Source organism: Nicotiana sylvestris, chromosome 9 (assembly GCF_000393655.2).
Source record: "Nicotiana sylvestris chromosome 9, ASM39365v2, whole genome shotgun sequence".
Classification (NCBI taxonomy): Eukaryota; Viridiplantae; Streptophyta; class Magnoliopsida; order Solanales; family Solanaceae; genus Nicotiana; species Nicotiana sylvestris.
In genome coordinates, this window is record NC_091065.1 from 91484614 (window position 1) to 91502820 (window position 18207).

General features: G+C 34.5%; 1 protein-coding gene across 3 annotated transcripts; it reads left to right on the forward strand.

Moving 5' to 3' along the window:
- The first annotated feature begins 1777 nt into the window (after positions 1-1777).
- LOC104230635 (putative pentatricopeptide repeat-containing protein At1g12700, mitochondrial) lies at positions 1778-12017 on the forward strand. Of its 3 annotated transcripts, none has more exons than XM_009783494.2 (3): positions 1778-3793; positions 3929-4027; positions 11575-12017. In XM_009783494.2, exon 1 carries the CDS (start codon positions 1826-1828, stop codon positions 3641-3643), a length of 1818 nt encoding a protein of 605 aa, XP_009781796.1. In that variant the 5' UTR covers positions 1778-1825; the 3' UTR covers positions 3644-3793; positions 3929-4027; positions 11575-12017. The 3 variants fall into 3 exon arrangements, with proteins under 3 accessions (XP_009781796.1, XP_009781795.1, XP_009781797.1); XM_009783495.2 differs by having other exon boundaries at positions 1785-1871; positions 2046-4027; XM_009783493.2 differs by having other exon boundaries at positions 1778-4027.
- Positions 12018-18207: the final 6190 nt, after the last annotated feature.

Genomic DNA, 18207 nt, shown 5'->3' on the forward strand with positions numbered 1-18207 from the left:
GATTTTGGAGTCCACATAGAAACTTTAATGCAGACTTTCGAGTATGAAGATGAAGGTTAGTTTTATTTATACACTATGAAAGTAATGGAGCATTCAACAAAAAAACTCTAATGCAATGGTTGTAGGCAGTGGTGGCAAAATGGATTAAAAAATTATTATCCGTCCATATTATCCATTAAAAAATAGGTTGAATAATAAACTTTTTAAAAACAGGTCAAATATGTATTAGCATCATATTATCCACTTAGAAAATGGATAACCAATTGATAACTAATAAGTTTTATTTTTACAATTGCAAATACTCAAATTGGGGGTTCCTCAAATTTGGGAGACTAGAAATTCTCCCAAAAGTGATCATATTGAACAAATCATGGATAATATGGATATCTATCCGCCAGTTAATCCGGGGCGGAGCCACAGAGCCGGCAACGAGTTCGACCGAACCCAATAGCTTTGGTTCAAACCTTGTATTTATCTTTTGGAAATTCATTAGTAATGTATAAATATTAATTTAGAATCCAATAACTTAAAAGGATTAGAATCCTGAATCCATGAGTTTGAAATCCTAGTTCTGGCTCTACAATTAACTCATTTTCTATCCGTATTAAATATAGGTCGGATCAAATAATTTATTCGTTTTGCATTACCCGTTTTTGACCCGCATCGCCCGTTTGCTGTCTGTGGTTGTAGGCAAGACGTATTTATTAACTGCATTCGGATCAAATAATTTATTCATTTTGCAGTACCCATTTTCGACCCGCACCCCTTTGCTGTCCGTGGTTGTAGGCAAGACGTATTTATTAATTGCATGCTTTGCCATTGCCACAACTCGTGTAAAGAATAAAGTAGAAGAGTAGAGAGACGGCAAAACAGTTGGTTGGTAATTAGCAACTAAAAGTGGTACGTGAACCTTTTGGAAAACAAGTCTTAGAATATCTTTTTCTAACAAACATTTTTAAACAATAATAATTTGTGTTTTGATAATATTTTCTCAAGTTACCGAAAACAACAGTTACCACCCAAAAAAAGCTTGCATGCTGGTTATTTTCCTCCTGGAAATGACTTAATTTGATTTCTAATATACATATACATATTATTATTATTTTTTGCCAAAAGAATTTAAAAAGGTAATTCTCCGGTCCACATAAGTTTATAATTTCAAACTGGCATATTTAGTAGGCATTTGGACATAAGATTTGTAAAATTCGAAAAAATGGTAAATTTTTTTTTCAAGTGGAAATGATATTTGAAATTTAGAGTTGCGTTTGGACATAAATTTCAGCTTGGGTTGTTTTTGAAGTTTTGTGAGTGATTTGAGTGAAAATTTTGAAAAACAGCTTTTTGCAGTTTTTAAAATTTTTCGAAAATTTCCAAAATGCATCTTCAAGTGAAAATTGAAAATTTTATGAACAAACGCTTATTTCGAAAAAAGTATATTCTTTTTGGAAAAATCTTCCATCAAATTTTATGTCCAAACGGGCACTTAACATTGAAATGGTATTATGTTATTTGGTTGAGTGGATAATAAGATTTAATATTGACATAAAATTCGGCATTGCTAAAATAAATATTTGATTGTTAATTTTCTTCTCTCTATATAAAATATAAAAATCAATAATAGTATATTGATCAAAATAAATAAAATGACAAAACTCATCATTTTTGTTTAAGTATAATTTAAATTAAAATTATAGAAACTATAGTAGTACTACTGTTTTTAATACATCAAATAAATACTCTATTTGATAAAAAATAATTCCCACATTATTAGGAAAACCGTACCTCTCACCTTGTCTCCTTCTTCGACACCAGCCCTCTGAGGAAGATGATAGTTCCAAAAACTTCAGCTCGTCTGTCTGCTGCTAAAAGTAGTAAGTTTTTCTCTTTATTCATTGAGCCAACGCAAAACAAGATTTCCCTTGAGAAGTTCCTAAAAAATGACTGTAAATCAGGAAAAATCCACATTAAAGATGCACTTAATTACTTTGATAACATGCTTCATATGCAATCCCCACCACCCATTTCATCGTTCAACATGTTGCTAGGTGCAGTTGCGAAAATCAAGCACTACAATGATGTCATCTCACTGCATAACAAGATGGTTGCTGTAAATTATTCAACTGATTTTATCACCCTTAACATTTTGATGAACAGTTTTTGTAGTATGAAACTAGTGGGTTTAGGGTTTTCTGTTTTAGGTGGGATTTTTAAGAGGGGTTATAGTCCAAATGTTGTAACTTTCACATCATTAATTAAAGGGCTTTTTTTGGAAAATAAGATTAACGAGGCGGTGGGGCTTTTCAAGAAAATAGTTGAATTGGGATATAAGCCTCATGTTAAAACATGGGGAACTTTGATTAATGGGTTGTGTAGGAGTGGTAATGCTGAGAGGGCGCTCGTTTTGCATCAAGAAATGTCCAAGGGGAATGTTCTTTTTGGTGTTCCGTTTAAGCCGAATGTAGTGACATATAGCATGATAATTGATGGACTTTGCAAGGAAGGTTTGGTAGATAAGGCGGTTAAGGTATTTTCGGAGATGAAGGAGAAAAGAATCTCACCGGATGTGGTAGTATATGGCTTGTTGGTTCATGGTCTTTCAGATGCTTGTAAGTGGGAGGAAGCGAAGGCTTTCTTTAATGAAATGGTGGATCAAGGTATCCGTCCGAATGTTGTAACATTCAATGCCTTGATGAATGTCCTTTGTAAGGAAGGGAGAACCGAAGAAGCAAGTGCGTTGTTAGACTTAATGATACAAAGGGGTGAAAAACCTGATTCTTTTACGTATAACACGTTGATGGATGGATTTTGCTTAGAGGGAAAGGTTGATAATGCAAGGCAGTTGTTCGTTTCGATGGCTGCTAAGGGCGAGGAACACAACATAATAAGTTACAATATCTTAATCAATGGCTATTGCAAGTGCGGAAGAATAGACGATGGTTGGAGGATTTACAAAGAGATGCTTCAGAAGGATTATAAGCCAACGGTAGTTACATTCAACACTTTGTTAACTGCTCTTTTTCAAGGAGGAAAAGTTGGGGATGGCCGAGAACTATTTGACGAGATGCAAAGGTGTGGTGTGACACCAAATTCTTCAACTTTCACTATATTATTAGATGGATTTTGCAAGAATAATTGCCTCATGGAGGCAATGGAGTTGTTCCATCTTCTAGAAAGGACAAGACACGAACTCACTATTGATGCCTTTAACTGTGTGATTGACGGGTTGTGTAAAGGAGGAAAGCTTGAAGATGCTACCAAATTGTTTGAGAGTTTATCCCAGAAAGGCTTGGTCCCAACTGTTGTTACATATTCTATCATGATTCATGGGTTCTGTAAAATTGGTCAATTAGAAAAAGCAAATAATCTGTTCTTGGAGATGGAAAAGAAGGGATGTTTTCCTAATGTTGTAACATTTAATACACTTATGCGAGGTTTCTGTGATAACAATGATGCGCCACAGGTAGTAAACCTTCTTCAGAAAATGGCAGAGAAACATATTTCACCAGATCTATCAACAATATCTCTTGTTGTAGAATTACTGTCGAAGGATGACAAATACCATGAATATCTGAACTTGATTCCGACATTTCCAACACGGTCCAGTGAAAAGTGTGTTTTTGAATGGGGTTCATCTGTGCGATGAATTTTGGCTGGATTGTGATGTGGGAAAATCTCCTTTTATTAGAATTCTATTTGAAATGTGTGTTTGAGAAGCAGTATAGCTGGTCTCAAGGGAATTTTGGAGGATCCGATAAGCACTCATTGACATTTTCGGAGAGTCCGAGCAACATAGGTGCGCTAGCATTCATTTTTATTACATTTTAACTTTTTTGATGGCCCCACTTGGATAGAAGCCAGATTGCTGAGCTCAGCCATTATTGTTATAACCAAGTTCTCATAATCGATTGGTGCTGCTCCCAAGTAGCAGATCTGGTCAAAAGCAAATGTGTTGGATAAGCATGGACCGATGCCAGCAGGTGTTGTTAGATTAATCTTTGGGGTTAATTGACTGCTAGTCATCAATCAGGTATGAAAATTTTTCTATTGCTTGTGACAATTTTGCGAGCTTTTCTTACTTATTTGGTGAATCCTTATCCTGTTGCTTATGTTACTTACAATGGAGTTGCATGACTTTTTCATTCAATAAAGCTCTTCAGAATCAGGATCCCAGGAAAGAGTAAAGTGGTGCTTGATAAACTTTTGTTCTTACTGGAAAAGGTTGTAAGCAACTGATTTTTTTAATAAGTTAAATTATTTTACTAATGATGGAAAAAATTCCCTTACAAATAGCATACCAAAAGGTAGAGAACCTACAAAAGAATATGATTATCAACTCTTTATCAGAAAAAGATATATGATTCTCTACAAACTCATCAATCTTCTTTACAAATTGGAACCTCAATGGATGTACCAAAAAGAAACTAGAAAATGAGAGACTATTCCTCAAATCTATATAGTCGTTCTATATTCCTTCAAAAGCTCTCCTAATTTTGTCCTTCCATAAGACCCACATGAGTGCTACTGGGGCAACATCCCACACCCTTCGCCTGGTCTTACTCAGCCCCAACTGAATAGTGCCTCATTCAATGTGCTCGGCATCGTCCCTTGTAGCCCTAACCATCTCAAATTCTCCCACCGTAAGCGAATCGTCACCTGACAATATAGGAGGATGATCCACGTCTTTGCTCAGATATTTGTGCATAAAGAACAAGCTCCTAAGTAATATAAACAACTAATATTACATTATTTTGTTTGAAAATAAAGCTGAAATATAAAAATGACGCTACAAATATGGTTCATGCACAAGCTTGTAAATTGAATACTGATGTAGTGAATACATATATCTACATTACAATCCTTTAGTTAAAGTTCACATGTGCTCTCCTTTATCAGAGAAGGCATCAACTTGCAGTTTTCCAAGTTGCATAAACTGACTTATGGGTATGCTTTAAATTTGATACTGGAAATGAAAAGCTTGAGGTTCTTCAACCAAATAATCAACTGGCATGAGTTTGGATTATTCACTCAGGATTGTGACTCATAATTTACAAAATAATCAATTCTATCATAGAGATGATACAAAATGTTCCAACTTCTAGCCTTACCTAAGTAATTTATTTGGGAATTGATTTCTATTAATCATTTGTAACGTCTCTATTTCAAACTGAACATGAAAACTATAAATAACATATCCTTTTAAGAATTTTTGACCTTTTAGTCCGCAGAAATATGCTAATTCACATAACTCAAATATTTCCGATCAATAAAAAGATGGAAGAACTGGCAAAAGCACCAAGAAAAGAGGAAGAATGGTGAAGAAAAGTAGAAGATCGAGAAACAAAATAAGAAAAAGACTAATGAACAACTAGCATGAGCACAAACAGTGAAAGAGATCTAGTTCAGTTCTCTTCAATTGTCTAAGAAGCCAAATCGCTGAAAAATAGTAATAGTAGAGTAATTGAGAGAAAGTGATCAAATTTTTTTCTTTAAAGTCAGGCTCTTAGCTATCTATAAAATAAATCCGATCTTTTCTTGTGGCTTAATTTTTTTTTTGGATTGCCATTTTTTTGTGTAAAGATAAAAGGTTATGTAAATCGTAATGTAAACATTAAATAGATCGGCCAATATCAGTTGTAGTTTCGTGATGTTTGTAGCTAGTTGGAGATTCTGAGGCCGGTGTTTCTAAAACTGGGGACTGTGTCCAGTTTTAGGGGTTTTTCATTTCGTCTGTAAATATTTTTTCCTTGGTAATAAAATTTTCCTTAATTACCAAAAAAAATGTTAAACATTAAATAGAATCCTGCACAGGAACATGATTCTCTATAACATCCAATCCTCTATGAGTCCGCTTACCAAATGTGTACCAAAACTGTAGAGAAATTAAAAATATTCTATTAACATCACATTTGTTTCTTTCCATGTGGTCCAAATCAGGTCCAAAATGCTCATCTTTTCTATTTTATGCTTCTGCACTTCCACTCAAAGTGATAGACTGATAGCTCTCTACTTTGTGCCACCATCTAATTCCAAACATGTTTCACACTGTACACCTAAGTTGCTCGGACATGGGTGCGGGTGTCCGATACGGGTGCGGATCTAGAGGTCAGATCCTTCGAGATGTAAATTCTAAGATTCGGGGATATGGATCCTAGTACGGATATGGGTGCGGGGATCCAGCTAAAAATAATTCAAAAAAATAAAAATATAAAAATATCTACAAATTATAAGAAATTTTGTGGAATACTTATGTATAGCTTGTAAAGTGTGGGTGCTTTTTTATTCTCAAGTTATAGATAAGTAAATGATTGATTTTTCAGATAAAGTATGTTATTTTCTTCAAATTTACCCTAGTTTTAGTTCTGATTTCGGGAATCAAATTGTATCTCGTCTCGAATTTCCGTCTGGCGCGGTCAAAGTACCCAAAATTGTTTGACCAGATCCGGTACAGATCTCATACCCACACCCATACTAGTGTCGTGTCGACACAGGTGCGGCACCTAATCTGCCGTGTCGGAGCAACTTAGCTGTACACCATGACTTTTCTGTAGGTGGACATTATAGCATCAAATGATTAATGTTACATCTTGCTCTGCCTTCACGCACACAGAACGCCAACTAGCATAAACTGTTAGATTGCTGCTGTTACAATGGATCCTTGTGTTGCTATCTAGACAAAGAATGACACCTTTCTAGCACTATTCTGGAACCCAAATTGAAGTGTGAGGAATTCCTTCCCCTTCACAAGCAATATATTATTGATGGACTTAATTGTGAACTCGTGGCCTTTGTTGCCTTTCCATTTCTGTTGTCTCTGCCCGAGAGTAGTTTCACGAATCGATATCTATTTTCAGACATTGATTCTGGTTTCATATTTTACATTTCTGTAAACTTCTTCTCATCCTTTTTTATGCTCCTCCAGACTACCGCTGCGTAAGGTTGCCTGGTCTAACTTGTTTCCATTCCCCATCTTTTTGTTAAGATAAAATTTTATTGATTGAGAACAGCAACAAGAAAGTGCTGGCGTCTGGTAGTTACATCGCAAAGTAGCTACCTATCAGTAAGCCTTCACAGGTTGTGTCTTGAGTTGATAAAGTCAAATACGGCATCAGACTCACTTAGAACATTGATGTTCCAAAATTTAGCAGGAATATGTTTAAGCTTAAGACTAAGAGAAGTATATTTGTTGCCTTAAGAAATGCTGGAGTTTCTCTCTCTCCAGATGGTCCACCATACTATTACCTGAGTGGAGTTCCATATTTTGAAAGAAGCTTTGTTTAGACCAGCTCTACACCAGCATTGCAGAAATTGCAAAGTTTGTCCTTGGCATGGACCATTTAAGTTCCGACAGACTGAATATCATGTTCCAAGTTGTGAGGCAACTTTACCATGTAACAATAGGTGGTCGGTGTCTTCGTATTGGTCTTCACACATAGCACATCTGTTACAGTAATCATGTACCCCCTTCTGAACTCTGTATTTATAGGCAACAATGCTCCTCCACAATGCTTTCTCCTCTACTTCAAACCTTCATATGGGTTTCCTGATAGTGTCTGTTGAACACTCCCAAAATCCCTAATTCTAATGCTCCCAACTTCATACGGAATGTGCTGTTTCTAATCTAACAAGATAATAATTTTTTAAATTCCCTCGGTACCCTACAGAAAATTTTGCCGTTATATTTCCGATCTTTGTGCTAGTGCTGTTGGTGTATATAGTAGGGTCATTTATGACATCGGTATACTGGAAAATACACTCTTTTATCTTTATCTCCTAGCCCCTTTGCTAATATATCTTACGCCACATTTTTGAGCATTTGTTCGGTTCTTAAAATCACTGGATCCCTTACTGCAATATCCATATTTGTCGCATCCAACTGTAATCCTGAATAAGTCATCAGGAGAGAGCCAACATCATAGTTGAGAACCTCTCCAATTATCCACATTGTTCACCTCTCTGGCCGGTATTTATTCTCTGTACTGGAACTGCTTAAAACCATAATAATATGTTCCTTTAAATTGTTAAGCTGGTTCCTTTTAGTATCACACATCACAAATGTACCATCTGCAAGTAACAGTTGAGACACATGTAAACTATCTTGGATCCTCTTCCTGGTTGTGGATCCATTTAAAAACCTTCTGACAGTGCTCTGTCTATCATCTTACTGAATGCTATTCCTCGTACTAATAGCATGGTGATAGAGTATCTCATTATTTCAGGCCCCTCCCTTAATTTTTTTTTTGGGTAGGATTTCCAATTAACCCTGATCGAGAATTTTACAGTAGATATGCATAAGTGGATCCAATGCTTTCATCTCCATCCTCTTCATCATGAAATCCAAGAAGCCCCAGTTACATGGTCATATGCCTTTTCCAAGTCCAATTTACATGTAGGCCCTTTTCTCACTCTTTAACCTGAAGTCAACTAGATTATTAGATTTATTTGCAATCAAGGCTGCATCCAAGATTTGTCTTCCTTCCCTAAACACATTTTTGGACATTTACACCATTTTAATAAATACCTTCTTAAGTCAAAAATGTACTTGGGGAGAATTTTACATCTTTGGAACCAATGTTTATCAAAAGAATAATGTTAAATTAAGGATTCAGCCAAAACTACTTAGGAATCCCATAATCAGGCGAGTTGCTACTACTACTGGTCCTACACGCCCAATCATATGGAAAAAGTATCCTATGGCTATGGGAGATCTTCTTCATTTTCAAGAATGATGGTCTTATTTCATGTTTTCTTCTTGTGAATTGTTTCAAATAACTCGTTAATTGTTTTGGGCAATCATTAGTTGTCTTTATATGGAATAGTCAAGATGAAATTAAGTTGACTCGGACACCACCGTTATCAAAATAACATATGCATTCAAGATAACACGCAATATATAATAATACTATAAATTACCCACCTCAAATGGGAATAGCATATCCGTAACACATCATGTGGGCCTTCTGCTTATACATCCACTCAGGTCTAAGAGTCATTTTCCTAGATAGATGATGTAAAGAAAATGGATGTTGGGCCTAACTCAACGTCTCAACCTCAAAACTAACTCGAGGATTGTCCAAGACCAAGCAAAGAGAAAACTATCCAACATAGACACTTAACACTCCTCCCACACAGTCCATTATTTTTAAAAGCGACAAGCACAAAAGGTGACAAGGTCCATGGGACTTGAAGCGATAAACGAGAAGTGAAGAGCATGCTTCTTTAACGTGAATCACAAAATTTACGGAAAATTAAAGAAATACCCTAAATATATGAATTTAGTATTATGATGATCAAATTTCAATCAAAATACCTAACTTTAGCATCCGACATACAAGAATGTTGATGTTAATCCAACTCTTCAAATTTGAGATTGAAGAATAGACCGTTTCTAGTTGGACTTACTTCGCGAGTCATTGATTGAATTACACACTTATTTGAAGCGCACGGTTTTGCTCATGAATCAACAACCCCTCGTTCACATCATTTTCATTGCCTTAAGTAGCGAAGAGATGGTTTAATAACATTGTGCCGCACACTCAAAGCTGGACATTTTGACGCCTGGACAACATAATAGGCGAGCCAACACTGAGTAAACCAAGATTTTGAATAGGTTTGGTTTTGATACAATATAAAAAAAACATCTTAGGGCCCGTTTGGACATAACTATTTTTCCTTTTTTCCAATTTTTTTTTCAAAATAATGTTTGGTTAAGAAAATTTCACAATTCTTCAAATCCAACTTGGAAATGGATTTTCAAATTCGAAAAAGTGCTTTGAACTAGTTTTTCGTTGAAGATCTACAACTTAGGAACTTTTAGATTTAAAAATTTACCCCAAATTTTTTAAAATTTATAAAAGGACCCCATCTACCCATTAGAATTAAATACCTAGCTAACCATCAAACACCCACTTCCTCTTGTTATTGCCTACAGTTGAGAGAAACTATAACTAAGTTAAAACGGTAAGAAGATCAAGGTAATGAGATGAAGAAACCTTCGCCAATAAAATTTTACATTGTGATTATCAAGTTTCTTTCTTCTTCAGAAAAATCAGTTTCATCGACTTTCACTATCTTTTCTACTAAAAAAATACGAGTGCAGTTAAGCACTAAGCGGGTTTAATTGTTTGTTTCAGGCACAATAGTCAAGTTGGGATGATTTTGATAGTTTTTACAAATTGTGGGGTATAAATCATGTTATAGCTACCTGATGTATATAGCTTATATTCTTGGTGTTCTTTTTTTAAAATTTAGTTTTCGAATAAATGAAGACATGAATGGCATTATCAGAACTAAAGGAAGCAATACGAATTTCAAGCTATGTTTGCGTTTTCTACAAATATTTAGATGACACAATTTTTTGAAATTAGATAACAATTGCAAGTCTTTTTTTTCTCGCTTATAGGACTACCTTGATTGAGTTCATTTCCCTCACTATATGATTGTGATTTGTGTTGGTCTAGAGAGGCAGGAACTAGGAGTAAGAATCAATTTAAAGTTAAATTTTGTAAATTTTACCCCCTCTCCCTCCAAAGGAGTAAAATCATGGATTTAAGAAGCTTGGTTGTCCAAGAACATTCTGCTATTAAGAAACTAGTTGTTGATATTCCTAGTTCAATGAACATCATGGTTCGATGCTGGGTCACAACAAAACTTGTGAAGTAACATTTTCTTTGCCAATTGGTAATTGTCCATGAAGTAAGAAATTTAGTTAATATATCGATATGACTTAAATTCAAGGTGAAAGCTAGATCTCTGCATTCTCCCATCACCACAGGTACCATGTGACTTTGTCCATTAAAGTTTTAAGAACATATGGGAAGAAATCATTTATCTTTCTATTTCATTTTATTGTATATATATATATATATATATATATATATATTTGTCATAATTTGTTTTTTTGAAACCATTTTATCGTATATTAGGAGCACTTGACCTCATGGTAATGGACAACTAAGTTCAAGGAATTATTAACTCCTTTTTGTTTGTTTATTTTTCATTAGTATTTTATGGATATTATATTTGAAGTTACAGGGAGGGCGGTTATTAACTAGGTGGCGAAAACCAGTTGTTTCTAAGTGTGCGCTCTATTTTGATGCTTGCGTTTGTTCTTACTGGTTCGCTATCTTCTTATTCCATGTCTACATAGTATATCCCTATCAGTACAAGTACCCGCGCAACCTAGAACTTAGTAAAGTAGAATGGACGTCACTTTGGAGTTGATAATTTGTTGTTCATTCTTCTTTATATGCTTTGCAAATAAATTTTTTCAGAACTTATATACATAACAAAAGATAACATTTCCTGTTGGGTGCAAACCTTGGAGATCAGGGTTCAAATCCCAACCAAGAAGAGACAAAACGCTAAGTGATCTATTCCCATCTGCCTAAGCCTTGGGGGACAAAATTATCTACCTGTGTTGCTGGGAGCTAGTAGGTACCCCGTTGAATTGTTGAGGTCGCACGAGCTGGCTGGGACACACAGTTAGACAAAAAAGAGAGAACATATCCTGTTTGTAGCCTAGTTATTACTAGACTTCAGTATTGAATTTTCTCACAAATTCAATTTTGTTTGCAGCATTGCTTTCAATTCATTGGTGTTCAATTCCCTCCTCTATTAGATGCTGTTAGAAGCCCGCTAAAATACTGTCAATTCCTAGAAGGGTACATTTGACAAGAATTATTGCGCTTTCTCCTCTTTGTATGACAAGCCTTTGCTGCAACTTTCGGCTGGTGTAAGCCCGGGAAGAAGCTGCTGACCAGGTAGATGGGGCTTCTTTCGATTAGCTAAACTCTCTCTTCCATAATAGGGGTCTCTTAGAGCAGGGAAATTTTGCAGCAAGGTTGTTGCTGTATTACAGTCTGGAGAATACAGGATATATTTACTGAATTAATGCACTGAGAAGCTGTCTTTTGCATAATATGCATGCGCATTTTGTCCTATTCCCTGTATTGTTAAATTCGTGCAGTGGTTCTCCATTCAGAATAATGACTATTTCCACAGCGAACCTTCTGTCTGCAGTCTGATTTTTAATTTGTATACCTTTCATCTTAATCAGCTGTCACAGGCTCAAGTCAAGTAATGGTACTGACTACACTTAAGGAAGATAGTATAAGTTATTAAATATATGACAACTGGCAGCAAAGAGCATTTATCATGTTTAAAAATTATTCCACCTGAACTTTAGCAATTAGATTTGTATTAATTTGTTTAGCTCAAATTGATCCCATTCTTTCAAATGAGATTATAGCCCAAAGGCATCCATTTGCAGTCTGAGTCTCAAGTTAATGAAAATTTCAAGATTAAATTTTTTAGGAGGACTTGGCGTGTAATGCCGTGGTCATGGATAGGCTCAAAGTTTGAAAATGAGTTATCACATGAAACCACAATGAATTAACTAGTTTATGGAATTTGTGAACTTTGTCCTGTTATGGAGTATGTATAATAGAAATACCAAAGGAATTTTCAGAGTTGCATGAAAACAAAAATGGAGAATTGACAGGATGTTTTTGTGATACACTGCAAAGTGATAAGTCATCTCTATCTCAAGAAACCATCTCAAATATTGGAGACAAAGTTGTTGCCCTCTTGATTTATCAACCTGCAGAATTAACTTCCCTGCTGACAATGGGTAAAAATTATAGGGAATTGGAGTTGCTCCCCAATCATTGTTATTTTGTTCTACGTAAAGTATAAAGCTACAATTGTTGTCATTATTCACAGGCTTTACTCGGTATAAAAGAATATATTTTTTTTAAAGGAAAAAGATAGCAGAAATTATAGGAGTAACAATGAGCGTAAACGATGGGATATATGATACATCGAAAGTCAAATTTCTTAATTTTGACCGCGTATTTGGATATAGAAATCTTTAAATTTTTAAAATAAAATTACATATTCAAAAAGTGATTAAAATCACATCAAAATACTATAAACCACAATAATTGACAATTCAAACTATCTAAAAGAAATATGAAAAAACTATGAAATCGGAACTGCATACGTACGGAGGGAGTAATACTCAGTCTTCACTTACCATGTTCTATTTGAGGCTCTCAAGCACGGCAAATACATATGCAGCTAGACATTCTCCGATATCTTCTTTTACCAGATGCTACAAAGGTAGGTTCAAAATCTCATATTATCAAGGAAAAGCAGACGCTGAATTAATTAATTAGCAATTGGCGATAGCACATATCTATATCTATATTATTATAAAAGTGGGAACCCCTAAATCAAAAAAGTTGAATTACTTTAATACCCTTCTAAATAAATTAATATTTTATATTTTAAATGAACTAAATAAAAATATTAAATTTTTATGAAGGGATGTAATTTCTAACTAATGGTTCCATTTTTTGCTTTTATTTTTAAACAAAATTTGATGCCTTTTCAAGTAGAAAAGGATACTATTGGCTGGCTTTAAACTTAGTGAAACATGTTCCTATCACGCACAACTATGTTATGCTAGACAATTTCTGATCTTAATTTGAAAGCAGCACGACAGTCTTTGCAAATACGAAGATTCTTCATTATTTTGAATGTCTCTCCTCGTTTGGTGTTCATCAAACCAAAAACAAGGGACGAGTTCTCATTATGGAGATATTTGTTTTACTCACCATTTCCACAAGCCTTGCAAACACCTCTTAACATATACTCCAACTTCTTCCTCCGAATACGGAAAAAAAAGAGGTAGCAATTATCTTCTTTTCTCACTTTTTCTCTTTTGTGTACTTGATTATTAGAGTTCACATTCTTATTATAGTTCATCATCGTGATTTTTATTTCAAAGTTTTTCTAAAAAAAATATCGTAATAACATGTCATTGTATTCAGTGTCGCATATATGATGGTTTTTGTGTTAATTATATATAACTCTGAGTCTTTGAGAGTGTAAAATATGGTACGTACATTGTCCATTTACACCGGTGAAATGAAGAATAATACGAGTTATTATATTAATTATGATTAACTATGCTCCTGGAAAGAAGAATAAAATAAATATCTCTCTGAAATCTGGATTGAATTACCATGTGATAAGAAATATGATGGTGATGTTTCAAATCGTCTATACAACTTTCTCATGAATCATGATGTGGTTTACGAAACAAACTTAGTGATCGTAGAATAATTGAAATATAATATTAAACAATTGTCTTCGTCTTCAGTCTAGAAATGACATTTGCCTAATTGGGGTAATACTTTTATATGTGGTTAGTTGCAGGTTTTATACATAAAAAGGTAAAAGACTTTCATGATTGTCGTCATTATTTTGAACACTAATTAGGGTTGGATTTAAGATGATAATAGTTGCTAGAACGCCTTCCTATTACAATTCTTCTTTGTGTCATTTAATTCGGCTTGCTTACTTTCTTTGTAACGTACAAATGATTTTATTCCATTTTGCTGGGTAAATAACCATTTGTGATAAAATACATATCTTTCGCCTCATCATTTCCTCTCTATATACTTTTTTAAAACATATCACACCAATTTTATATTACATAAAGAGCATGTGGATTTGATGTTTAAATTATGAGATGATATGAAATACTTTATTTACAAGGATCATATCTAGACGTGAAAATTATTTTACCGTTTTGAGATCATAAAAAATAATATTTATTTTAGTATCATTTTTACTCATTATAGTGTAATAACACTATAAAAATAGTGTCCTTTTAAAGAAATATAGGTTATATCATTTCAGTACTTTAACTTAATAATGAAATAGTGTAGTGAGTTAAGTTTGATCCATACGCTTTATGAAAACGTCACTCAAAATAAACAAAATTTGAGGGTGTTTGACTTATGACTAAAAGTCAATATTTGAATTAGTATATTTAATATAAATGAAGAACTTGAGATATAAAATTTATTGAAATTAAATTTTGTATTTCTTCAACTCTTAGAATTTTTTTGGTGAATATGTAATTATTTTGTGTTATCTCGTCCATTTTTGATAGTAGTAAGCAATAATATGAACGGCATGACAGAAACAAAGAAATTTCTATCTTCCACATTTGAAAGAATGGATGTTGGAAAAGTTAATACTATATTATCAAGATTAAAATAAATAGTGGGTTTCATGTATCCTTCAATCTTATTACATTAGAAAGTGCTAAATAATTTTAAACTTAAACATAAAAAAAGTCACGACTCTGTTTGATCAATGTATCAAATTAATTGAGAATGATGGAAGATTTGCGGCTTGATTAGATTTTGAATGCAAGCGCTATCGAAAACTCATCGGATTTTTTTATTAAGAAAACTAAAGATTTGAATCTGCAATACTCAAAATTTTCTATATGACTCAGTATATACGTGCAACGCACGTACCGATATACTAGTATATATAATATAAGCGCGATTAATTGGACTTGCATGTCTAAAGAAGACAGATATTGCACTTTGTTGAAGAATGAAACTAAGGAACTAGTAAAACGGATCAGAATGATCTACTCTAATAAGCTTCTCTGATCTATTCTTTTCTTTCCATAAATAATATATATTGGATCACTTGCTCCCTTTTATGAATTTACGAAAAGATGAAGGATGGGTTTTCGAGTGATGGAAATAACCTTGGAAGTATAAATCCAACATTGGGAAAAACTCACATTTGATCTTAATTACATCAATGCTGCACTAGGTAATTGTAGATTAATTAAGTAAATATATTGAGATAAAAATATGCATTAATCCATCACGATTAATCACTCTCTACCTTCCAAACCATCAACTTTCCAACTTTCGCAAAAATGCATCAAATCAACCTACGGACCTCTAAATTCAGATCTGAGAATACGCGTAAGTCCATGATGGTAGGCTATAATTAGATGTTTTAGTCTCTTATTCCACTCTAATTTACTGCACTTTAATTGTGTTTGAGGTTTAATCACTAGTATTTTGCATTGATTATGTGTTTTATGCCTTATTGGAGTAATTCTGAGTGATGAAGATGTTACAGAGCTAATTTGAGCTATTTGGAGGTTTGAAGTCTGATCAAAAGCCCATGTGATTAAGATGGGATCACGTTCGGGGGTCGAGGACCACGTATAGATATTAAAAAGTCATGAAAAATCCATACTCTGAGAAATTTGCACTGATGCGACGCACAGTGCGACACAACAATACAAATCCACTTGCCTGTGAATTGTTGAGCTCTCTGAAGTTTACTATTGATGCCCCGCCTGGAGCGTCTCCCCATGCAACGCGCCTGTACAATTTTGATAGAGTAATTGTCCTATTTCGTGTGGGAAAAAGGTGTTTAGTCTGGGACCGACCATACTTGGTATATATACATGGAAAAATGTTATTTTCTGGACTTTTGACACATCTTAGACCTAAGAAAAATAAGGTGGAGTGGAGAAGCAAAAGCAAAAGGCTTTCATCATTCAATCCCCACTCAAGATACGAGTTTGGATCGTTTTATGTTTTCCTTTAACTTAAATATATTTGTGATGAATTACTCCATGTCTATGGAGTATTTCTCTTTAGGGTTTGACGGATTTAGTGTATTAGTATTTGTTTGTGGATTATAACTCTATTTTCATGTATTGAATCATTTTGGATGTTTTAATCATTGCATCTATATTCACTTGTTCATGTAATAGAGAGAGGCATAACTTGTAATATCATTGCATTCTATTTTGTTTTGTTGAATTCATTAATTCTTCTTAGTAATCGAAAGAAGCTAGTTGAATTGTTGATTAAACCTAGTTAGGAGGATGATCGAGAGAGGTTCTCCTAAAGATCATTCCAGACGAATTCTTGCATATTGTCACCGATCTTAAATTGGTTCATCTTGTGAGGTTGATATTTAATCGAGAGAGGAGTTTCTACTAAACGTTTGAACTAATAATTGAGTGAATTCGAGAGGCTCACTTGAACATTAGAAGTGAATCATCTAGAGTTAGATCGCATACATTTGTCTTGCACCTATCCTATCAAAACCCTATATTCTCCCACTAATATCTTCCCTTGCTCATTACTTGCGTCGATCATCATTAGTCAATTATCTCTTGATTCTAAGTAAATTTACTAGTAATTACAAAACTCTAAATTGTTGATCATCTTGGATAGCAATCTAGCTACAAACTATGATAATACTATTTAACTCCAATCCATGTGGATACGATATTATATTTACTATATTCAACTAGCGAGCATATATTGTGTGTGCTTTGCGCTCGTCAAATTTTGGCTCCGTTGCCGAGGATTGGCAATCAATAGTGTTTGAAATAGCTTGTAGTACTAATTCAGAAATTTTTCATTTTATTTTTATTTTATTTTTTCCTTTTTATATTTGGTGTTCTTTAACTGCGCACATGCTACAGGTTAGGTTGGAGCATGACTCGATCTTCTAGAAGGATGTTATAAATATAAACCTTAGATAGAAAAACAACCGCGACAGCTGAGGAAGGAATAAAATCTCCCCGAGAATATAGAGAAGTCTAGGCAATCCTCAACCAAAGATATTATGGCTGGAGATGATGATAATGTTGATTTGGCTGCTAGAGAGGCAACCCAGCAAAGAGAAAAGCTGCACGAGATGCTAAGGAAGCAGCTCTTCGAAATGCACAACTTGTCTATGAAGAGGAGAGGGCTTGGAGAATTGCTCAGAATCAGCCTTTGGTTCCAGAACAGTTCGGAAATATAGCTCCCGGTGCTGGGAGACCACTTGATGATTATGCAAGACCGGTCTACAACCAAGGCTTATCAAGTGTGAGACCACCTCCAGTTGTTGCTAACAATTTCAAATTGAAGCAAGGGTTGCTTCAAACCCTTCAGAATTGTTGTGTCTTCAGAGGAAAGAAAAACGAAGATCAAAACAACCATCTAAATGAGTCCGAGGAGATAATGAACACTTTCAATACAATGGTGTGTCACAAGATGCAGTTTACTCAAGGGCATTCCCCTTCACACTCTAAGATGATGCAAAGCATTGGCTGCGAAGCTTGCCTAATTGATCGATTCGAACATGGCATGAGATGACCAGAAATTTTTTTGATAAATATTTCTCATCAACTAAGACAGGTAAGTTTAGAAGAGAAATCCATAACTTCTGCCAGAACGAGACTGAAACTGTGTTTGAAGCTTGGGAGAGGTTTAAGGAGATAGTGCAAAAGTGTCAACATAGCAGAATTGAACTCTGGATGCAACCCCAGGACTTTTTGGATGGATTGACACCGGCCCCACATAGAACATTGAG